This window comes from Microcaecilia unicolor, chromosome 6, assembly GCF_901765095.1.
Source record: "Microcaecilia unicolor chromosome 6, aMicUni1.1, whole genome shotgun sequence".
NCBI lineage: Eukaryota > Metazoa > Chordata > Amphibia > Gymnophiona > Siphonopidae > Microcaecilia > Microcaecilia unicolor.
In genome coordinates this window covers 156,426,119-156,451,541 of record NC_044036.1, presented here as the reverse complement: position 1 = coordinate 156,451,541, position 25,423 = coordinate 156,426,119, and the positions used below count along the sequence as shown (strand labels likewise).

At 40.2% G+C, this 25,423-nt stretch overlaps 1 protein-coding gene across 1 annotated transcript in view; it reads left to right on the top strand.

The window, feature by feature from the left end:
• Positions 1–25,423, top strand: part of PXK (PX domain containing serine/threonine kinase like) — a 94,116-nt gene that overhangs the window by 2,426 nt on the left and 66,267 nt on the right. The window contains 3 exon segments of the mRNA XM_030205361.1: positions 9,607–9,657; positions 10,163–10,210; positions 22,785–22,971. Coding sequence (XP_030061221.1) covers positions 9,607–9,657; positions 10,163–10,210; positions 22,785–22,971 — 286 coding nt within the window.

Here is a 25,423-nt window from a genome sequence, read left to right as displayed (position 1 = left end):
GTAAAAGGTTTTTTTTTTTTTTTTGTGAAAACATAGACAATTGCGTGTGTATGATCATCTCCGTGGAAAGAGGACTTTAGGATCTTGGCTCGGACAGTTCTTCTTCCTCATTATTGCAATTCGCTGTATTCTCAGATTACCTGCAAATTGAAAAATTGATTGCAGCTTCTGCAGAACACAGCTGCTAGATTAATATTTGGTGCGGATAGGTTTGACAATGTGATGCCTATTCTTAAAGAATTACATTGGCTACCAATATGTCGACGCATTAGATTTAAGAAGTTATGTTTAGTTTTTAAATCACTTTTTGGATTAAATGTAAAAGAATTGATGAATTTGTTAGTTATTCCATCTTGTAGGAGAAATCTGTGCTTTCACTGTACTCGTTTTCCTATAATGAAAAATGTCAGGTTTAAATCAATTTTTGAGAATTCCTTCCCTTTTCAGGGGGCACATTATTGAAATTCATTGCCTGCCAATTTCAAGTTTCTGCCTTCATGTTTAGCCTTTAGGAAGATGCGAAAGACTTATTTATATGAATTTTAGTTTATGAGTTTATATTAGTGAGCTGTATTTTTTTGATTTTGTTATTCTTTTTTGCTGTAGACATTTCTTGCTTTCTGAACTGTTGTAAATCCTTTTTTTGGAAGTATGGTTGGTATACAGGACTCGGAATAGAATAGAAATGATTCTGAGCCAACAGACTTACATTCTTTTTTTGTCTTAATTGCTTTATTCATACATATCAAGTATACAGATATCATAAACTTGAAGATCAGAAAAGAAATATCAAATATCAATATATATTAGGGTCAAACAAATCTAATCAAGGTAATATAACAGACTTAAATTCTGTGTGAACTAAATAGTTCTGCTTCATATGCAACTATAAGTCTTTTCATCCTTTAAATATGTCTAACATGGAAACAGGCTCATTTTCAAAGGACATAGACTTATAGCGTTAACATAGGTAACGTTGTAAGTCTGTGTGCTTTGAAAATGAGCACCTATGTCTCGTGTACTCACCCCATGCTTGGATCAGAAATGGCTGTAAATTTAGGGGCCCATTAACAGACACTAACATAATTAGTGCATGTTAAATGCTGTATGTCCTATTTTATACCTGTGGGCCATGTGGCACTTAAGAGACCCCAAGAGAATTATGGAAAATGAAACGATTATGATCACCTGAAACTTTCCCATTCCAACCAAAAAGAAGCTTGATGCAAGAAAACTGATACTGGATCCTGTGGGATTATGAATAATGTGCAGAGAAAAATAAATCCTGTAGACACCACCATTGGCATTACACTTTGAGAAGTGTAATGACATTATTGGTAACTAAGAGAAAGTATGTTGTAGTGACCTATTGGTAGAAATACCAAGAATAGGAAGAAAATGAAATCTGGAGGGAAGATCCAGAAATATAAATTGGAGAACCCAAATTTAAACTTTGTTGGCTGTAGCCTCCCAGCCCTTACCACTCTGTAAGGAGGAGCCCTGCTGCCAAGTTCCCTGAAATTGTAGACACAGGATAACCTTGCTCACTTAAATCAGTGAACATAATAAAGCTACGGAGACTCTGAGATCTGTACATGGGCATAAGTGTCACCCAGATTTCTGCCCTGTAACTGGTGCTTTGGGAATGGGAACCCACATCACCGTGCTTCAAGACTACAGGAGGAAGGGGAAAGCTGGGTTCCTCGTGTATCTTTTACATCTGGGCATCTGAGAATTCTCCTACATCAGTGGAATTCTCAGTACCATCCTAAGGCTAGGAGAGACTAATTTGCATCTAGCAGCAAACTACAAGTTGTCAGCTTTGAACAGGCACCTAATCTCCCATCTCCTAGCAGCTGCTTGCCCCGTGCCAAGTTTGTTCTATGTTGTTACTATGGATCTGCTGACCTATATAGTTTAGTAGAATGGAGAAAAGGAAGAGAGAGAGAGAACTGTACCGAGTTCTCCCAATCAGGAATGAGAAGAATGGATGTTGTGAAGTTAAGAGGAATGATGATACATCCTCTGCTATTTCTGCCCCATGCAACTGACTGAGAAACTCCTGGTAAAAATGATTTGGTTCAGAGCATATCCCATGATGTGGCCTGTATTATTGAGGGCAAGGAGAGTGCAGCATGCATGTGGTAATAGCCTCGCCCCCCCCCTTGAAGTAATCCAGTCTGGGCCCCCGTCCAAAAACTATATTGTCTACTGGGAGAAAAACTCTGACACCAGGCTTAAACTAAGCAGCCACCTAGGCGAACTATGCTACCCCGGAGGGAACCCGGCTTATACAGGTCATTGTGGTAAAATGAAAAACACAAGAACAACATCGTCCTAAGTATGGACTCGAGAACTCTTGATGTAAAGCCACATACTGGAGGGGGGGGGGGGGTATTCTGTTTTCCCAAGTTCCTTACAGCTCAAGAAGTTTGTAACATAGGAAGGACATTATTATTCCGTAAAATCAGTAAGTGTTTTTTTTGTGGAAAATTTTCAGTATTCAAATTTTGTATCATCCACACACCCTATGACTAATCTTATACCTCACATTGTAAATTGTTATCAAATAACATAGTGCAAAGAACTGTGTGGCACTTTATGGCTCTTAGGGACCTTTGCTCTTTAAAATCAGATCTTCAGATTTCTTGCTTGTAAGGTAGAGCTTGTTTCTGCCGCTTCTTCAGAGAAAGCATTACATTACAGCAGTGCCACATAATAGGCCCACTTTTCTTCTTATCTGATTACAGAGAAAAAGGAGCTGCATCTGTGAGCTCGCTCTCTGGGTTCCTGCTTACAGCTGTTTAGTCTCTGGTTGTTTGTATTGTATTAAACTTATTTATTTTAAAATCCTTTTATTGAGGAATGGGTGATAGTTGGGGAGGGGGGGAGGGAGGGAGGGGTGTGGTAGGGAAGGGAGGAACGGAAGAGGAGGGCTAGAGGGGGAAGTGAGGCAATTATATGCTTGAACAAATTTAAGGGGGTAGGACAGAGCTGAGGGTGTAGACCCTTGTTTATAGAGATTGGGAGTTGATAGTTCAATTTTCACCATAAGGGTGACTGGGTTGTTGTTTTGTTCTTTTCTGTTATATTATATGGATGTCCAATATTTTAGGTCAACTTGGCATTATCTGTACTGTCTTGAATGTTGCAAGTTGCTTCATTAATAAAAATATTTAAAGTGAAAAAAAAATCCTTTTATTGAATGATAAACATATACATAACTATTTATTTATTTAAGTTTTATTTAAGTTACATTTGTACCCCGCGCTTTCCCACTCATGGCAGGCTCAATGTGGCTTACATATACAGGTACTTATTTGTACCTGGGGCAATGGAGGGTTAAGTGACTTGCCCAGAGTTACAAGGAGCTGTGCCTGAAGTGGGTCTCGAACTCAGTTCCTCAGTTCCCCAGGACCAGAGTCCACCACCCTAACCAGTAGGCTACTCCTCTACTCCAATATGAAATGCTTCTAGTTTATGTAAAAACTCAACACCAAACCCTCTCCACCAGGTCAGAACATTAGTGATACCAACTATTCAGAACATAATTAAAGCAATACAACAGTCTGGAGACCTGGTTTCCTTTGATCCCAAACCTTTCATAGTGAAGAATAAGACCCCCCCCCCTTGTAGAATACCCTTCCTCCCCATCCAACCTGAGAGCTCATGAGGTAGGAAGTTCTCTTGAACATCCACCAGGAAAATGATTCCAGACCTGCTTCCAGGCTTTTGGAGATATCCTTTGCAAGTAAGCACCCCAAACCAAGAGAAAGTTCTTTTGTCTCTTGAAAGAGATATGGGCTCCATAAGACTTCCATGACATTAAGGCATGAAGCCATTCCTTTGCAGGAACCTCAAAGCTCCACAAATAGAAAACATTGTGTGCTAGATTTACTACCGTGTTAGCATGTGCTAATATTAATACATGTGATTAGCAAATAGATTCTACTGCATAAAACGGGTCTGCAATAAATGTGTTTGCACTAATGTGATAGTGCACTTTACTAAATCTGGCCCCTAGTTTGTCACATTGCACTTTCAGACAAAGCTTACGTCTTGACTTAAGCAGGCTTTTTCTTCTGTATTTTTGGATTGACTAATAGGAGGAGATGTTAGATTAGATCAGAGGTTCTCAATCCAGTCCTTGGGACATACCCAGCCAGTTAGGTTTGCAGGATATCAACAATGAATATTCATGCATTATCTTCATTGTATGCAAATCTCTCATGCATATTCTTTGTGGTTATCCTGAAAACCTGACTGGCAGGGTATATCCTGAGGATTGAGTTGAGAACCACTGGGTTAGATATTTGTGTTGCATAGTAATCGACATAGAAAATGAGAGGTGAAACAAAATGTTTTAAAAATTATTTTTCTGTTAATTAAGAGTGCATAGTTGTGTAGTTTCATTTGTACTGACTTATTGAATGATTATATTCATCTCCTTTTTTAAGCCATGGTGAGCACATTGTACAGTAGCAGTCTAGAAATGCAAATAAATAAAATACACGTCTGTCATGCTCACTTTCCACATGACATAAAATGAGTTGAGATGAGATGTATAGTGATGTGTTTTTGTTTCACTGGCAATCTTAACCTTCAGTTCCCCACAATAATCTTTGCAAGAGCGACTACAGAAATAAAATAGAAAATCAATAATGCAGAATGAGTTTCAATGTGTTCTTCAAAATATAATTTACACTTAAACATATGGTTGCCTTGATACTGTCCCAATCAAGTTTCAGCACATAGTAAAGGAGAATGCAGAGTGCACAGACTCGTATGTCATATCTGAAGATGTAGAGAGATCAGAATTGCTTTGCTTTCTTGACTGCTTGATTGGGCACATTTTGTACTCGTATACAGTGGGGGAAATAAGTATTTGATCCCTTGCTGATTTTGTAAGTTTGCCCACTGACAAAGACATGAGCAGCCCATAATTGAAGGGTAGGTTATTGGTAACAGTGAGAGATAGCACATCACAAATTAAATCCGGAAAATCACATTGTGGAAAGTATATGAATTTATTTGCATTCTGCAGAGGGAAATAAGTATTTGATCCCCCACCAACCAGTAAGAGATCTGGCCCCTACAGACCAGGTAGATGCTCCAAATCAACTCGTTACCTGCATGACAGACAGCTGTCGGCAATGGTCACCTGTATGAAAAACACCTGTCCACAGACTCAGTGAATCAGTCAGACTCTAACCTCTACAAAATGGCCAAGAGCAAGGAGCTGTCTAAGGATGTCAGGGACAAGATCATACACCTGCACAAGGCTGGAATGGGCTACAAAACCATCAGTAAGACGCTGGGCGAGAAGGAGACAACTGTTGGTGCCATAGTAAGAAAATGGAAGAAGTACAAAATGACTGTCAATCGACAAAGATCTGGGGCTCCACGCAAAATCTCACCTCGTGGGTATCCTTGATCATGAGGAAGGTTAGAAATCAGCCTACAACTACAAGGGGGGGAACTTGTCAATGATCTCAAGGCAGCTGGGACCACTGTCACCACGAAAACCATTGGTAACACATTACGACATAACGGATTGCAATCCTGCAGTGCCCGCAAGGTCCCCCTGCTCCGGAAGGCACATGTGACGGCCCGTCTGAAGTTTGCCAGTGAACACCTGGATGATGCCGAGAGTGATTGGGAGAAGGTGCTGTGGTCAGATGAGACAAAAATTGAGCTCTTTGGCATGAACTCAACTCGCCGTGTTTGGAGGAAGAGAAATGCTGCCTATGACCCAAAGAACACCGTCCCCACTGTCAAGCATGGAGGTGGAAATGTTATGTTTTGGGGGTGTTTCTCTGCTAAGGGCACAGGACTACTTCACCGCATCAATGGGAGAATGGATGGGGCCATGTACCGTACAATTCTGAGTGACAACCTCCTTCCCTCCGCCAGGGCCTTAAAAATGGGTCGTGGCTGGGTCTTCCAGCACGACAATGACCCAAAACATACAGCCAAGGCAACAAAGGAGTGGCTCAGGAAGAAGCACATTAGGGTCATGGAGTGGCCTAGCCAGTCACCAGACCTTAATCCCATTGAAAACTTATGGAGGGAGCTGAAGCTGCGAGTTGCCAAGCGACAGCCCAGAACTCTTAATGATTTAGAGATGATCTGCAAAGAGGAGTGGACCAAAATTCCTCCTGACATGTGTGCAAACCTCATCATCAACTACAGAAGACGTCTGACCGCTGTGCTTGCCAACAAGGGTTTTGCCACCAAGTATTAGGTCTTGTTTGCCAGAGGGATTAAATACTTATTTCCCTCTGCAGAATGCAAATAAATTCATATACTTTCCACAATGTGATTTTCCGGATTTAATTTGTGATGTGCTATCTCTCACTGTTACCAATAACCTACCCTTCAATTATGGGCTGCTCATGTCTTTGTCAGTGGGCAAACTTACAAAATCAGCAAGGGATCAAATACTTATTTCCCCCACTGTATGTACCAAGGTTATTCCCCTTACAGATCATCTGTGCAGCAGAGGTTATCACTTGACTGCAGATGTCTAGGTTTGATGGACCTTTGCCTTGTCCCAGTATGGCCAGTGTTGATGCCTAATTCTTTTATAGCATGGAGTAGGCTCACAACTAGGTACTTCTTGCTTCTCTCCCCCCCCCCCCCCCCACACAGGTTGACCCGATCTGATCATTTCCTTATGCTCCTTTTTGGAATCGGGGTTAGATTTTGATGCCATGAATGTTTGTTCTCAGCAACCAGAGAATTTTTCCCATTGTTTTCTGTTCCCTTCCCTGTAGCATACCTACTATGGTCATTGCAGTGATGGTCCAGGGCTGCTTCTAGAGCTTTGCAATCAGGGGCCTGAATCCAGCAACTAAGTGTCACTTTTAAACAGTGGCTGCTTTCTCCCTTACTTGGATGCTGAGAACCATTTGTTTGGGGTGGGGGCCTATGATGGCCATGGATAGGCACTAGGCACCCCACTCCTCTGCCTCCACTTTTCTTCCCCGTCCCATCAAATTAAAATTAGCGTAGTTTCAGGGATCCTCTAAGTGCTCAAAGTGCAATTGCAGATGCTGGCACATGAACTGATTATATATGGAACAGGGCATGTACACGGTGCTGGCAATTTGAGCCACTGCCAGCTGCGCTTTAGGATACTGGGGCTAGATCCAAATTTCTAAAGCTGTCAGTACTTGGGGATCCCTGCTAGCTACAGAAAAATGCGTCAGGCTGCTGGGTGGCCCCAGACCCACCTAGGGCTACTCCCCTACTGAGATCACTGCTTTTCTAGAATTCCTAGCTATAGTTCACCTGGGAAGTAGAAGACCCAATTTGGAGATCAAAGCAGGGACCCCTCTGCATGGCAATGTGCATTAAAGCCATCAAGCAGTCCTGAATTCTTTTTATTGTAGTATTTTCTTACGGATTTAGCCTGTGACTTTTTATTTCTTTTTTGATATGAATTGTGTGCACTGCTTACTGTAAGTCTTATCTTGATTTGATTGGAAATTAGATGTTAGTAGGACTTGTTGCTTTTATCAGCTGTTTGACATAAGAGTTAATATAAAAAGACTTTTCCATCTGCCATCCAGCTTTAGCTTTTAGTTGTCGTGTTTATCTTACTAGTTCTCCAGGCTTGAACTGAATGTTCCATTATCGGAGAGTTATCAGCAGGTTATCTGATGTCAGAGTATTTTCAGAGCACTCTCTCTGTATGTAAATAGGAATTTCCTAATGAGCTGAAAGTGATAAGCATGAACAGAGGACCTCATGGTCTTATTTTATCAGCAAAGTGTTTTATGCTTGGCAGGACACCCGAAAGTGGTACTTCAGCATAACATGCATAAAAATTAGTCACTATTTTATTTTCAGACAGATTTTAAGGGGAGGAGTAAAGATAGGACAAAGAGGAGTATGGTATATATTGATTTGTTTGGATTCAGGATAGGGAGAAGTACAGAGACCCTCTTGCTTTCAACACTGGATAATTAGCTAACCTTATTTGATTTCAGAGATTGAATGATGGTGGTTTTTTTTTTTTAGATATTGCTGCAACCTTTAACAGAATCAAGAATACTTATTTTATTGCAGAGCTACAGGATTAAAGAGGTTTAAATCCTACCTTTCAAATAGGAAATAGTGAGAGAGGGCAGATGGTCGGATTATGTGTAGTGGAGCATCACAAGATTCAGCCCTTTGGGCAACAGTATTTAATATGTATGTACGTCATCTGTGTGACATACTGTTGTGACCATGGGGTTGTCATTTCAAATGTATGCTCCCTGTATAGATGATTAGTCTGAAACTTTAGCAACGATAGCCGAATCAATAAAAACAGTCTCCTTATGGCTAGCTGTCTTGGGGATAAGTAAACCTTTAAGCATATGTTCTCACTGATTGCACTGCATTGGTTATCAATAGCTTAGAAAGCAAACTTCAAAATATTGCTGATAATATTCAAGCTGTTAGATTTATCATTTGCACTCTTATTGGCATCTCAAATATCTCAATATTGTTAACTAGAGCTCTTTGATTGTAGACTCAGGGGCTGAAGGTGCTTCATTTTAAGCAAACATTGAGGGGCATGCATGCCTGATCGATTGCAGGACCCAGGATCTGGAGCATGATGCCACCTGAAGTGAGATTGGAGTCAGATTTGATGAACTTCTGGAAGAAGGTTAAAACATTTCTATTTAAATAGGACTTTTTTGAATAGTTGAAGGAAATTAGAGTTAGGGAATGTTTTGAAGTTGTGAATACAGGAGAAGGTAACTTGAAATTCTCGGTAATAATTTTTTTTTTAGGAGTATTTACTTGGTTAGGTTGCCCTTGTGTATAAATCTAAAGAATGACTAAATAAAAATAAACATGGACATGGACATCCAAATTAGGAACTACTTGGGAACCATAAGTGAGAACAGCAGCATTGAATGGAGCCAGGATGACCCTTGTGGAACTGAGGCAAGGGGCACAAGATGAAAAATGAGCATAGGAAAGGAAGGGGCAAGAAGCTTCCAAGAGAGGTGACCCATTCACATCTAACTTAGAACTTGAAAACATTAGTGGAAAACCTTAAGGATTGCCTCTCAGCATTATACATGCCTTTTTGACATGGAGATATATTGTCTGCCTGCTGTCAAGATTTCTCAGCAGTTCCTCCTCCTATTACCAGCACCCTGCAAAAGTGATGAAATACAGTAGCTCAGATGCGTTTTGCTAGAGCATCTGGTATTATGCTTAGGAAAATCTACTGTAATGAAATGCTGTTTTCCTCAAGGGAGCTCTGGCTTCCTCTGAAACGTAATATAAGATTGTTATGCCTTGATATTGGGAAGACTGGGCAGACATGAATCAGCTGTGATGAAACTCTGCTCAGGCAGATTGTGCACATGAATAGAGGGGAGTCTGGAAGGGTCTGTCAGATTGCTGTTAGAAAGACTAATACTAGAATCTGCTTCTGACAACTGCATGAGACTGTAAGCCTGTTCTCTCTTGCTTTCTATTTATTTTATGTTAATATTCAACTTGACATGCTGTCTAAGCCAGATACTCACTAGATGCTTAACTAATATGAACAAAATTTATTTTCTTTTAGATGCTAATTTGCATTTGTTTCTTTTGAAGGAATATATCATTCGTGTGCAAAGAGGAATTTCCATGGATAATAGTTGGCAGGTAATTTCTTCTTGACCTAGTTATTTTCTCCTTTCTCACTTCTAGCTCATTCAGTACCAGGATTCTGGCTCTATGACCCTTCTTTCATAATTACCTTGAGATTTTGCCCCTGTTTTAATAGACCTATCATGTGTTCTAGTTTGGTCATGGCAGCAATGGTCCTGAGGCTGGGAGCCATATATCAGTGTTTCTGAACTCCTGTATCATGGGCTCTAAATCCAGCTATCAAGGTCTGACCCTTAGCAATGACTGTGACCCTTCCCCATTGATTATAAATGCAGCCTTCTTAGCCTTGGCCAATCCGGTTTGCATTGCTGTACATAGCACTTGCTTCTGGCCAGTAATGTCTGAACAATGCACTTAAATTGAAGATATAACCTAGTTTTAGAAAAGGACAAAACAAACAGTGTCACATCCTGTGATATGAAGATACCATTGTGTGCTGCTTATTTGTGAAAGGGAAAAATGCTGACTGACTTGCCACTTTTTTTGCTGTGTTTTGCAGATTGTAAGAAGATACAGTGACTTTGATTTACTGAACAACAGCCTGCAGGTCAGTGACATTGTTTTATTTTTGGGATTGCCTTTCTATTGGAAGAGGATATAGCTTTTGAAGGTAACGTTTTATCAAAGGGGAGAGGAGGAAGAAAAAAAAAACTTGAATTTTTTGATTAAAAAGAATCTGAACTAGCAGTGTTGGAGTAGAGAACTTTGTGATGTCATCACTTCCAGCAGCCAGTCAGACTTAATTATTATTATTTATTTATTTATTGCATTTGTATCCCACATTCCCCCACCTATTTGCAGGCTCAGTGTGGCTTACATAGATTTGAAACATTGTCATTACAGGATATCAGATACAATTATTAATGTGTAATGATTAGGAGGGGTAAGAGAAGAAGGAAGAGAGTGATAGGGTAGTTATAGAAGGTAGGCATATGCATATGTTCAGCCATTTTGTTTTTTTTTTATATTTTTATTTTGACCTTGTTTCCTTCTGTTTCTTTATATTTCCAGTTCAATTGGAACCAAAGCTGGGATCTCACTGAAGGAGCCTTTATTTACAACTATTTGGGGATCTTTCCCCTGTTTTTGTAGCCCACCCTCCCAACCTACCTAGTCTTGTAGAGACCATCCTAGGCCAGGGACTATGCACCAGGACTCCATTTGGAATCCTTTAATCGTGGGCTCAGAATCTAGTGTTGACCATGACTCTGTGCCCTGGGGGCTGTGAACGCACGCTGTGCAGTACCCCCAACCTCAGGGGAGTGGAAGGCTTGAATTGGATACCTTTAGCCATTGGGCCAGCCCTATAGACTTTCCTTCCTGATTTTGGATTTAGATTATGGCCACATAGAACAGATGATGGATGGAGCAGCAAGTTGAAATATTGATTTGTAATATGGTTTTCTTCCAGTTATTGGCATAGGTCTTACTATTCGCTGGGGACATTATTTGAATGACAGGCTGGGAAAAATGAACAAATATAAAAATGCAAAAATGTGCCCACTGTTAAAGCAGGGAACACTTTAAATTTTTTTGTATAAACTGTATTCTGAAATAATGGTGGTCATGGGTATTAGAAAAGAACTGATGAGAATTAATGTAAAGTAAGCAGCCTGAGCCCTAGTAGACAAAAAAAGTATATATATAAAGACAAAGATAAAGCCTCATGTGGCAGTGCTGAAATATGCTCAATGAACAGGTGACACCTAGGGGCTTCCTCTAGGGCAGAGGTGCTCAATATCGGCCCTCAAGAGCCGCAGCTCGATTGGGTTTTCAGGATTTCTCCAGTGAATATGAGATCTATTTGCATGCACTGCCTCTGTTGTATGGAAATAGATTTCATGAATGTTTATTGGGGAAATCCTGAAAACTCGACTAGGTTGCGGCCCTTGAGGACTGACATTGAGCACCCCTGCTCTAGGGAATAAACAGTAGAGCAGTAGAAGATATCTCAAGGTGGTGAAACAAGGTGATAAGGCAGTGGCCACAGGCAGAAGCCTAAGGATGTTAGGCAGTATAACAAGAGGCATAACTAGCAGAAGAAAGGAGGTGTTAATACCCCTGTACAGGTCATTGGTGAGGTCCCATTTAGAGTATTGTGTACAGTTTTGGAGTTTGTGTCCTGCTAAGGACATAAAAAGATTTGAAGTGATACAGAGGAAGGTGGCAAAATGGTATGGGGACTTGAAGACTTGAATACATATACCCTAGAACAGTGGTTCCCAAACCTGGTCCTGGAGGCACCCCAGCCAGTCAGGTTTTTAGGATACCCACAATGAATATTCATGAGAGAAATTTGCATGCACTGCCTCCACTGCATGCAAACATATCTCATGAATATTCATTGTGGATATACTGAAAACTTGACTGGCTGGGGTATCTCCAGGACCAGGTTTGGGAACCACTGCCCTAGAGCAAATGAGTACCACAGGAGATATGATACAGATGTTTAGATACTTGACATATGTATACAAACCATTTGCAGAAATGGGGAAGTGGTAGAACTAGAGGACATGAATTGAGGTTGCAGGGTGGTAAACATAGAAGTAAAATCAGGAAATACTTTTTCATGGAGAGGGTGGTGGATTCCTAGAATACCTTTCCAGGGGAGGTGGTGGAAACTGAAGCAAAATTAAGCATTTAACAGGACATAGAGGGGTTTAACCTGCACGGATTGGCAGGTACAGCTCTGGCTGCCTTGTTGGGCAGACTGGATGGACCATCTGCTGTCCTTTATTATGCTACTGAGTTACATTATTCTTGTGTTTAGTTTTGATGACTGGGAAGAACCAAAAAAGGGAACAGAGAAAACCTTATGGGAAGGCTCTTCAGACCTAGGTTTTTAACATTTCTACCAGCAAGACTTAGGTAAACCAGTTTAGGTAAAGCCTACCCTTTCACTGATGGAGAATTATAAATATTATTTCATTAATGACTTTGGATAATATTAGTAGAGTGAATATTATAAACAATATAGAAACTCCAGCAGATGGAATATTGGGAGCATTTTTCAGACGTGAGTACAGAGCAATTGGGTGGTTTTATGAGCAGATCTTCATCTTCTCATTGGATAATTATCCAACATATTTGTTACAAACACTTTTAATAGAATTTGTTGGATGGTTGTAAAATTGGTTAAACCTAGGCTTTTCGGAGGGAACTTTCCCTCATTATTTAGGTTCTATTATTTTCATACTGATTCTGAAGAATGTGTCACAAAAACTTTCAGTTGTTTCAAATTATAGACCAGTAGTGTCACTTCCATTCTTGGCGAAATGAATGGAGGGTATCATATATCATAGCAACTTTCAGATTTTCTGGATAATTATAATATTTTACATGGCTCTCGGTCACCTATGGAACTTTGTAAGTGCTTTGAAAATGAGTCTCAGTTTTCCTAGTTATTCCTCTTGACAACCAAGACCTAATTAAGAGGTCATGGTTTAATTTGACTTGGCATCACTCTTTGATGTAGTGGATCATGAGATTTTATTATATTGTTTAGAAGAGATTGGCGTTGCTGGTGCTGTCTTCAAATGGTTTAAGTTTTTTTTCTTTTTTTTTTTTTAGTTTCTAGATCGTAAAGAGTGAAGACGATGGGCATTTTTTTCTGAATTATGGAAACCAATTTGTGGTGTTCCACCGGGCACCCCTTTGTCACCAATACTACTTAATTTATTACTTTCTAATTTGTGCTGTAACTTGATTAATTTGGGAGTACAGAATTTCATATATGTAGATAACATCACTTTGGTTGTTCTCGTTGAGAAGACTATGAAAGAGGTAAGTCTTAGAGTGGAGGAAAATGTGATAGCTGTGGAGAGTTGGATTGCACTACATCAGCTGAAAAAGCTGAAATGTATTTATTTATTCATTCAAGACTTGATATACCGCTAAAACTGCAGCGTTTACAAACAAAAATTGAATTTAGATAAAACCAAATTCTTTCTAGCTCATTCAGCTAAACAGTTACATGTAGGCCAGGATTTAGTAATTAAAGGAGTCAGCTATCCATTAGTAACATCTATGAAACTCTTGGAAGTTACGTTATATGCTACACATTTGAGCCCCATGTGGCATCTTTAGTAAAAAGAAAAAAAAAAGTCTTTTTGAGTGTGAGACGTCTTAGATGTGTGAAAAAGTTATTTTGAACAAGATCAGTTTGAGATAATTGTCCAAGCACGAATAGTCAGTTGGACTATTGCAGCTTGCTATATGCAGGATGCTTGAAGAGTATTGGGAAGAAATTAAACATTGCAGAATTTAGCATTGTGTATATTCTGTTAAAAATCTTGAAAGGATAACACCATTGATGATTCCTTTGATATCTTTATTGTAATGTTAAGTAGTAGTAGTATTGTCTTCCAATAGGTAACAAAATCTAGAGTCCTTATTAAATTAGGATTTCCGTCAATCAAAGGGGTTAAATACAAACACATTTTAGAGCTTAATTTTCCCTTCATAGCTGCCAAGATGTGGAATGAACTTCCTTTAGGTATTGCATTAACAACAAATTATTTACAGTTTTGTAAGCGTCTCAAGCCTTCTCCATTTCAAAAATACTTGCTATGACTCGGCCTATGGAAAGAAGACGATTTATTGTATCTTCCCTAGTACATAAGCACCGCCATACTGGGAAAAGACCAAGGGTCCATCAAGCCCAGCATGCTGTCTCCGACAGCGGCCAATCCAGGCTTCAAGAATCCGGCACCCCCCCCCCCCCCCCCCCGAAAAAAAAATTAATAATGTTCAATTCGCTCAGGGAATCTGTCCAACCCCCCTTTAAATTCCGTAAGGCCAGCTGCTGTCACTACATTCTCCGGCAACGAGTTCCACAGTAACTACACGCTGAGTAAAGAAAAACTTTCTCCTATTTGTTTTAAATCTACCATATTCTAGCTTCATCTTGTGTCCCCTGGTTTTGTTGTTGTTTGAAACTGTAAACAAATGCTTCACATCTGTCCACTGTACTCCGCTCATTATCTTGTAGACTTCTATCATATCACCCCTCAGCCACCTTTTCTCCAAGCTGAAGAGCCCTAACCTTCCCAACCTTTCCTCATAGGGAAGTCGTTCCATTCCCTTTATCATTTTCGTCGCCCTTCTCTGCACCTTTTCTAATTCCTTTATATCTTTTTTGAGATGCGGCGACCAGAATTGGACACAATACTTGAGGTGCAGTCGCACCATGGAACGATACAACGGCATTATAACATCCCCGTGTTTGTTTTTCATCCGTTTCCTAATAATACTCGACATTCTGTGAGCTTTCTTAGCCGCGGCAGCACACTGGGCAGACGTTTTTAACGTCTTATCAACAATGATTCCCAGATTCCTTTCTAGGTCCGTAACTCCTAATGCGGAACCTGGTTCATTATTCAGCCAGGTCTTCTCTGTGGAGACATGTCAACATGAGCGACATCTCTTCCTATATTTGTGAAAGATCAGAAGCTTTGGATTCCCATTTTACCATGCTGAAATATCACAGCCTTAAAGCTGCTTCCTTGAACAGAGCTGTCGGAGACGCCTTTTCCTTTGTAAATAGTTGATTGTGGAAGGCAAACATACATATTTCTTTATTTATATTTGCACTAGTTAGAAGGATGGTGGGGAAACTTTACTCTTGAACAGTTCCCATTGTGTGTTGTTATAGTATGGTAGTGTCGTGATTATTTTACCGGGTAGTCACTGGTCTTCTTTTGGTTATTGACAATGCTATAACTGAACTGAAGTAAACTTTCCTGGTTACAGGATGGTAGGAGATAAGCTGTTATGTATGTTTCAACTCAGTGTTGTGACTGAGTATTACATTATGTTCTTTGTCTTTCAGACTCTTCTAATGCAGTTTATCATATGACTATTTGGGAGATTATTCTGGTCTAATTTACTTCTATCACATGTTAGTGAGTAATTTTAGTACTATGTTTATATATATATATTTTTTTCAAGTGGTGAGGAAGACTGAGCTGCCTTAATTTTATCAGTACAGATTTCAAACAATTCCTTATGTTCTGAATCATATTGCATGTTTTACTGTTGAAGATCAAAACTTCAATATGTGCTGTGTTACACGTAACACCTTTCCACATTACTCGAAATGTTCTACATGGCCTTTTGCAATTAAATAATTTTCAAGTCTGACATTTCTGTCTCATACTGTGGTTTTTGACCAGTATAATGAATAAGATTTTGGAGATTATTTCTGTATTTTGAGTTTAAGAACATGTTCAGGCAGTATAGAGGTGTAGTTTTAGTAAAGCATCTCAGATAGATTACACTTTTCTGTTGGGATAATACTGACTTCATATTGTTAGGCTCTGGTACTCTTAATTTCCCTTCATTCCAGAGATGTGAAAATGGAATAAGACTACTAATCATCGCCTGCACTGGGTTTGATTGTTTTAATGACCATCAGATTTATTAATTGGATTCCTCTTCTGTCTTTCATGTAGTCTTTATGGAGTTGCACTGTACAACTTTGGAAACAGCATAAACTTGTGTTCTAACACTTCTGGGGTGGATTGGTTTGGCAGTACACTGCTGCCATTTGGACTACATGTAAATTTCTAGAGGGGATATGGAGTGTAAATGCAGACAGGACTGACTTGCTGACGGTCATGCAGTGATATAAAGGGAGAGTCTTGTGCATATCTTCCTGCTGCTAGTTCAGGGCTGTGACCATGAAAGTGCACCTGTAGCGTTTCCAGATTGTTCTAATCTTACATGATGAATTTTTTTTCAAATTGTTTTTTTTCCTATGAGCTACTCAGCTGTGAAGCAGGGTGTTTGTTTTCAAAAGTAGAATGGTTTGGGTATTGTTTTAATGTGTTCAGTCTTCGTTTATGATTTCGATCTACATTGGGCACAGAGTTGACACTGGATTAGTTTTGTGAATGTGGTTATTCTGTTTTAGTGCTCAATGTTATTGAAGAGCAGAGAAAAGATTTCCTCTAGTTAAAAAATAACTTTTCTTTAACTCCATTTGGACTTTGGTTTTAGCTTTTCTTGTCTGCTATTGTTTTAAGACTCTCACTACATAGCAGATTGAAAAAAAAAAGTAGCACATATGAGTTTATCTTGTTGGGCAGACTGGCTGGACCGTGCAGGTCTTTTTCTGTCGTCATCTACTATGTTACTATCCAGCTCATTTTCGAAAGAGATCCCCGGCCATCTTCCGACACAAATTGAGAGATGGCCGGCGATCTCCTGAAATCGGCCAAATTGGTATAATCGAAAGCCGATTTTAGCTGGGTTCAGCTGCTTTCCGTCGCGGAGCCGGCAAAACTTCAAGCGGGCGTGTCGGTAGGGTAGTGAAGGCAGGAGGGGGCGGGACGGGGGCGTGCACACGAGATGGCCAGCTTCACCCGATAATGGAAAAAAAGAAAAAGTCAGGCATGACGAGCATTTCGCCGGCTTTACTTGGTCCCTTTTTTTTTCACGACCAAACTTCAAAAAGGAGCCCCAACTGACCAAATGACCACCTGAGGGAATCGGGGATCACCTCCCCTTACGCCCCCAGTGATCACCAACCCCCTCCCACCTAAAAAAAAAAACCCAAAACTTTTTTGCCAGCCTCTATGCCAGGCTGAAATGTCATACCCAGCTCCCTGACAGCAGTATGCAAGTCCCTGGAGCAGTTTTTAGTGGGTGCTGTGCACTTCAGGCAGGTGAACCCAGGCCCATCCCCCCCTACCTGTTACACTTGTGGTGGTAAATGAGAGCCCTCCAACCCCCCCAAAACCCACTGTACTCACTTGTAGGTGCCCCCCTTCATCCCTAAGGGCTATGGTAGTGGTGTACAGTTGTGGGTAGTGGGTTTTGGGGGGGATTTGGGGGGCTCAGCACACAAGGTAAGGGAGCTATGTACCTGGGAGCTATTTTTTTTTTTTTTTAGAAGTGCCCCCTAGGGTGCCCGGTTGGTGTCCTGGCATGTTAGGGGGACCAGTGCACTACAAATGCTGGCTCCTCCCACGAGCAAATGCCTTGGATTTAGCCAGTCCCTGGCATTAGTTTCCATTATCACCGAAAATCGATGCTGGCCATCTCAAACCCGGCCATCTCTGACATTTAGCTGGGCCCAACCGTATTAGCGAAGAAAAAGATGGCTGGCTCCGCCAATTTGCGGAGCTGGCCACAGAGATGGCCGGCGCTGTTCGATTATGCCCCTCTATGTATGTTACTATGAAACTTTCCAGCTTTTACTGTGATCCTAATTAGATGCACCTGTGTGTCTTAGCTGCAAAATAATAGCTAATAGTCCATTATCTGTCTATAAATAACTATTGAAGCCCACAGTAAAAGCTGGACTGGTTCATTTTTTGGTATGACATGGCAGCCTTAATATGAATATTCATGTAAATAACAAAAATGCTTGCTGCAAAATCATAAGAAGGAGATCCTCAGTCTGCAGAATTATTGAGCAATAGGATCACACATGCGTCTCCACTATGTAACCCAACATGCTCATATGTAATGTGCTTCAGATAAACATTTCAAAATGTCAACTCATAAATTTTCCTTCTACAAAGGTCCCTAGGTACTAGAAAAACTAATAATATCTTCATAAGCACATGAAATGACATGTTCTGAACTATATTCATAGTCTAAAATAGACGGCATCTGCCCTGTTAATCTGTGTCCAAAACTTTGTGTGGCAATGTTTTCGCACCAGTGTCCCAATACAATTATGTTATCCTGGAAAACAGCCACTTATCTTTCTGATGCTCCGATTCAGTGTAATTGCGCTGTGCAAACAGAAGCTGCTTCCCAATCCAACATTGCACCGGATTTTGCTGTCTCTTTCAGGGATCAGCAAGTTCCCATAGCTTGCCCAAGATGATGCTAAAAAATAAACACATATTAAAAAGTGCCCGTGATACAACCTAATTTAAACAAATTAGAAAAAATGTATACAGCAACCTACAACTTGATCAACAACACTTTCAAAAAGGTGGCATCTGAAAAAGGCTGCTAAAACAGTGTTAAAAAAAATGTAAAACTGAATGTCATATTGACGTCAGCAGGCAACTGTCAGTGAAATGACATGGTGGAAGCTTTATAAAGACAAAACTTTATTCAAAACCAGACAATATCCCAGGGCATCCACCATGACCAAGCGTTTGCAATTCTGTCATAATGTGGATATTTCCTACTTGAGGTTTGTTCAGCACATGTACAGAGATGTTCCTTACATAGGTCAGATGTGTTTGAACTCCAAGGAGCCCTTTTACTAAGGCATGCTGACAAATGGCCTGCGGTGGTGTAGGCGCGTGCATTGGACGCACGCAGTGCACCTGCAAAAGCGTTTCAGTGCACCTGCAAAAGCCTTTTTTTTGGGGGGGGGGGGGGCGAAAATGGATGTGCGGCAAAATAAAAATCAGCGCACGTCCATTTTGAGCCCGAGACATTACCTCTTACCACCACCCATTGACTTAGCGGTAAAGTCTCACGCGTTAACCGGGCGGTAATTGTCAGCACGCGTACGCTGGCAATTACTGCCCGGTTAGTGCCATGCCGTAGAAAATAGAAATTATTTTCTGCCGCACATTTTGGACACGCGTCAAAATTAGAATTGCCGCCCAGGGATGCGGTAGCTTGGTGGTAGTTCTAATTTGATGCACATTGTACGCACCTTAGTAAAAGGGCCCCTAAGTTCATAGAGGCATTGAAAAGTACAAAGACTAGGGGACATGCCATACTGTAAAGGTACTAAATAGTACATTTAATACAAAGAGGAGAGAATATTTTTTTCTACCCTATACATAATTAAGCTCTAGAATTTGTTGCCAGATGATGTGGTAAAAGTAGTTAAAGTAGCTGGGTTTTAAAAAGGTTTGGGCATATTCTGGAGGAAAAGTCCGTAAAACCTTATTAAGGTGAACTTAAGGAAAGCCCATTACTTATCCCTGGGGTCGGTAGCATGGAATCTTGCTATTTTTTGGGATTCTACCAGGTATTTGTGACCTAGATTGTCCACTGTTGGATACTGGACTTGAAGGACCATTGGTCTTTTCAAGCTCACTAAGGAAAGAGGGCAACCAAAGTTGGCTGCAGCTGCTCAACCAAAACATCCCTTTTCTTTTTGAGTGCTCTCTCCAAACACCCTTACAAAATATTAATCCTGCCTTACCTGGAGGAGGTCGGGTGCAGTTTTTGTTCAAGAGTGGCAAAATATGTTCAGCTTCAGTCTGGTTACTGTCTCAGGGTTTTGTCACTTAGTGCCAGAAAGACCCTTGCTAGAGTATACAACTTCTATTTTTATAGATTTAATGTTGTATGTGACCCATTCCCTCCAGCTTCCCTGAGACCTATCTGGCCTTCCCATCTCAGCCCAAGATGCAACATTGACCCTATCAGTCATTTCCATAGACCCTTCCTTCTAGTGCAAAAATCTCTATTTGGGCTTAGAAAGCAAGCATTACACAGCCTCTATCTCCCCATCCACCCTGGGGTACACATCTTCCTTATATTAGTTAATTCTGCATTTATCTTTTTAGGCATTCAGCATCTATTCCTTCAGTAATTCAACATGCAGCCACAAAAGACTAGAATCAGTGTATCACTCTTCTTTCAACTATGAACAAGTTACCTATTTACTTATTTGTAACAAACAATTGGAAATTAGGAAAGCAAGTCTCTTCTTTGGATGTTGAATTGGTTTAGCTCACTGTTGAGAAATGCATGGTAGTACGTGTTATGAGAATAGAATATTCCAGCACAGAAAAGGATGAGGGGTTCTGTTCCAGTTATTTTCTCATCCCACGAAAATGGGGATGAATGGTCTATCTTGGATCTCTAAGACCTCAACATGCTTCTATGTATGTAAAGAAACATTCAAAATGTACACTTTTCCCCTCCATTCTCCCCTCTGTAACCAAAGAGGTCTGGCTGCGTTCACTGATCTCACAGATGGCCACACACACACAACTCCCATGGTTCTCACAAGCGCTTAGTAGTTATAACAGCTGACTTACACAAAGGAGCCATTTATCAGCAACTGGCTGATTAGAGCTTCCTCAAGAGATCTCCTCTCTCAGGAATATAACAATTCCTCTCCTCCAAAACATTAGCAAGATCTCATTCATAGGTGCTTTTTTCTTGGCACAGATAAAGTACAATCTTTTCTGCCGTAAGATTGAATTCTGAAGTTTGCACATTTTGTTCCCTAATAATTGCAGCCAAACCTACCTGCCTCTGCAGTCCATACTGTGCCTTTTACTTACTTCAAAATTCAAGGCCACAATGAAACCTCGAATTTTAGTGGAATCATATTTTGTTCATAGCCTTCATTTAAGTTGTGTTATGCAGGTGGCTGGCTGAATTCATCCTGAACAAAGGTGTCCCTTTTATATCATGGAATATCCTGCCTCAACAGAAGCTTCCAGCATTGGGTGAAGAACCTACCTAAGTTTTTGACTCATGCAGGAAGCCTGGTTAAAATTTACTCCCTCCAAGATTGTTCTCATCTTCTTCAAGATCAGCCAGCATTAATTTAGACACATAATCAAGTACCATGTTTTAATCTCAGCAAATAAGATGTGGAGGCCTTGTAAGTATGCCAGGAAACAGTATGAATTTGGAACTTTTTGGTTTCCCCCACATGCAATTTAAGCCACTTACATTCTGAACCACATAGGAGACAAGCTCAGTAGAGTTCTTAAGCCCCATTAATCAGACTATATAGGACCTCAGATTGACCTGTTTGCCAACAGCAAAAATGCAAAGCTACTCCTCTTTATTTATTTATTGCATTTGTATCCCACATTTTCCCACCTATTTGCAGGCTCAGTGTGGCTCTTCTGTTCAGTGTGTCCATCTCCAGTCTACAAATGTCAAGAAAGGCCTGGCACGATGATTTTTATATCACAATACTGGCCTCATCAGAATTGGTTTCCTCTTATCAAAAGACTCTGTGCTTCCTCCATGCAGTCTTCAAACTTTCTATCTTTGGTAACATCGAGCTGGGGTTTCCTTCTGCTTCCTACTCTCAAATCACAAGCCTTGGTGACATAGAAATTGAGCAGTGTTTAGTGGATCTGCCACCACCTATTCAACACGTATTGATGGCAGCAAGAAAATCTTCTACCAGAGATACATTAGCCCTGCATTCTATATAGTGTGCTTAGATTTAGGTGCCAAAATTAGCGCGGATTCTATAACAATGTGCGTAACTTAATTGGTTTAACAAGCTAATGAGCACTGATATCAGCACTTAACAAGCAATAATGAGTGTTAATTGGCACTGATTAGAATTTAGGCACTCAACTCACTAAGCATATTCTGTAAATATGTGTGTGCCGAACTTCTAATGTGTGCAGGGAAAAAGGGGTGTGATTATGGGTGGAGAACTGAGTGTTTCATGGGCGTTCCAAAATTTAAGTGCCTAGTTATTGAATATGACCTAGTGCACCTAAATCTGCGTGCAGGGATTTACACCAAGTTTTCATTGGTGCCGATTTATAGAATACACTTAGTCGGCAGCTCTGTACTTTGAGGACACTAAACAAATACAACACTACCTATACCATATGTATCACCAAGGACTGTAGATGTTCTTCAGACTTACATCTCATGCACTACCAGTTTATGTCCCTACAGACAGCCCTGGCTTTACAGTGTCCAACTGTTTTCTGATTCATGAAGGATGTTTGTGTCAAACCTCCAGTTCAAAAACCACTGTGCCATGGGACCTCAATGTCAGCTTTAAATTTCTCATGAAATTTCAGTTTCAGCACATAGAATCCTTTACTCTAAGTGTATCACCTGAAAAGTATTCTTTCTAATAGCAGTTACCTCAGACCTTAATTGTATGTGAAAATTATATACAATTTCATCCTAAATCAGGTGCATAATCCTTCTCCCCCACCACACCTCTGAGAATTACATTACATATTGAACTGTAGAACTGAGAGGACTTGAGGAGACTACTGTGCATGGTTCTAAGCTCTGGAAGACCTGTTCAACCAGGCACCATTCAATGATGCCATCCACTTATGTGTCTTATTATTGCTGTGCATAGAAAACGTCTTTTGCAGGCAAATAGATGTACTATTGTATTAACATACATGGAGAAAGGATGTTTTTTTAAACAGTGTCCATACAATCTTTTGGATTGATTTTAGATCTCTGGTTTAAGCCTACCTCTTCCGCCCAAGAAACTGATTGGAAACATGGACCGTGAATTTATAGCTGAAAGGCAGAGAGGACTCCAGAACTTTCTGAATGTAATCACAACGCATCATCTCCTGTCTAATTGTGAACTTGTTAAGAAATTCTTAGACCCAAGTAATTATTCTGCAAACTATACTGGTAAGTAAATACCATATTGTACTATTAAACTATTTTTTGTACCTAAATATAATTAAATCTGATACAATACAACATTGTTCAAACAGGTAATCTGCATTTTAATTGAGAATAAATAAAGAACAGAACTTACAAAGTTATTTATGTATTTTTTAGAAAAGTTTTCATTTTCAGGTGATAGAGACCTAACCAGCTTGTCTGTCTGATGACTTTAGGAAGTAGATTTGAGTGAGATACTGAGTTTCCCTTTGCAGAACCATTTTGATTGGAGACTTTCAATGCATGTATCTTGCTAATAACTGGAGCGAGTTTTGAGTGCTCTGATGGGTGTATCACTCTTTTAGTGCTCGTGTCAGCTCAGAGAAATCATTCTACCTTTTGGTATTCTTTGTCCAAAGTGTTTCTCTCTTTCTTTCTGTCTACATATCTTTCTTGAAGTAGTTCCTACTCAGATTTTCGTGTCTTGAAAAAGAACAAAACAGGTATGGAAACATAGAATGTCATTTTGAGCACTGACTATCAAGTAATCCAAAACATTTAACTTGAATGAGTTAAATTTTGAATGACTAGATCTCTTATGACCCATACAGTTGTGATTGCTGATGTGTAAACAAATTTGCTGAGCAGCTTCACTCTTGTACATTTTTTTTTGTGAAGCTTATAAGACTGAGGGCGCTTAATAGTGGTGTGCTTCACTAGATAGATCAGGGCCAGCTCAAGGGGTAGTGATACTCTGAACCAACATTTGCTTTTGTGCTTCCATCTTGGGACTAGTCTCATGGCATGAACTTGCAGATATTGGGGTTCATACTGTGAGATTGGCCCCACATCAGTGGAAAGCTAGTATTATAGCTTAAATGCCATTGCTTTACTCAGTTTTTGGACTTAAAAGTTGACAGACATCATTCTCTAAAAAAATGGAAAATACTATTTTTTTTGTAATATATTTGTTGTCTGATCATTTGTTGTTGAAGACTTACTTCTTTGCCAAGACCTACTCCTCACTTTATACCGCTGCTTGATGCACCCTCCCTGGCTCCTACCCTGCTAGTTCACCCTGTTAGATGCTTCTCCCCCTGCATACTCCTTGTATACTCTTCTAAGTTTTCCTATTCTGTATTTTATTTAATGTTTGTAAGCCACATTGTGCCTGCATGAGTGGGAAATGTGGGATATAAGTGAACAATAAATAAATAAATAAATATGTATCCTGTTAGGCTGGTCTTGGATTTTCTTTACCACTCCTCTTGTTGGTTTCTTTCAAATCCTTCTCCAGGATCTCATTTCTATTTCCCATTTTCTGTTTCTTCACCCTTTCTGTCTTCTTCCTCTATTGATCTCTGACATTGATCCTTCTTTTTCATCTTGTTTCCATGTTCCTGATCTGCCTTTGTTTTTTTTTTTCCTGTAGATAGATTTGATTTTTCCTAGTCTTCCTCTTTTCACCTTGCAGCTACTTACGTGTTTTCCATTTCCTACTCTTCCCTCCCTAGTCCTCCTGTTCCTCTACCTCTCTTTCATTCCTTGCCAGCCTCCTACTCACCCTGTCTTTCACATACTTTTTAGTCCCCAGTTTCCACCACTTGTGTTCATCCCCATCCCTAGCCTCATCTACCTTCCTCTACTTGTTAATTCCTCTCCACCTCCAGTCCCTTTGTTATATCTTTCTTCCTATCTTGGCTCTCATTCTCTCTTTTTTACCTTTCCCATTTCTATCTCTTGTCTTCTTTAAATATCTACCCTCCCTTTTCCTTTGTCTCACTGTCTCCAGTGTCTCTTTCATCTGCCTCCTAGCCCCTCTAAGTCCTTCAGATTGTGTTCCCTCACCATCTTTCTGCACTTATTTTCACAGCCCTACTCCTTCTTTTCACCCAGTCACTTAGTTCCTCCTAATCCATGCTTTACTTCTTAGTCCCCATGATCCCTATACCCAGCCTAATATTAACAGTCTGTCTCTTCTGGTTTCCCACCCAGCCTTGGAGGAGACTACAGTTTCTTGAGCAGAGTTGGCTAATATTCCTAAAAATAAGCAAGATCTTTGACTTGGCAAGCTAGGCTGCACTTAATAGAGCGTTTGTTGATGGTGCACGTATCATACTTTAATGCCCTCATCATCATGCTGTCTGGAATGTAGGGAGCCTTCCACCCCCCTACCCCCAATTTTAAAATTCTGCTTGGTGGATTATCCAGGATTCCTTGAATAAGCACAAGGGATCGTAGGCATTGATAATTCCTTGGCAGGATAGAGTTCCCTGTTTCCTTTCCCGAAGATGTGCATGCATTAGAATTTCTATGTGAGTGTGTGCAGCTTCTCTCGGTGTTCAAATAAAACTATTCAATACCTCATCTCAGTTCACATCTGCAGGAAAGTCATTTTTGGAAAAGATTGTAATATGGCCATCCTGTTGTGAGATATGCATTATACATTTAGTTTTTAGCCAGCATTCTAATATAG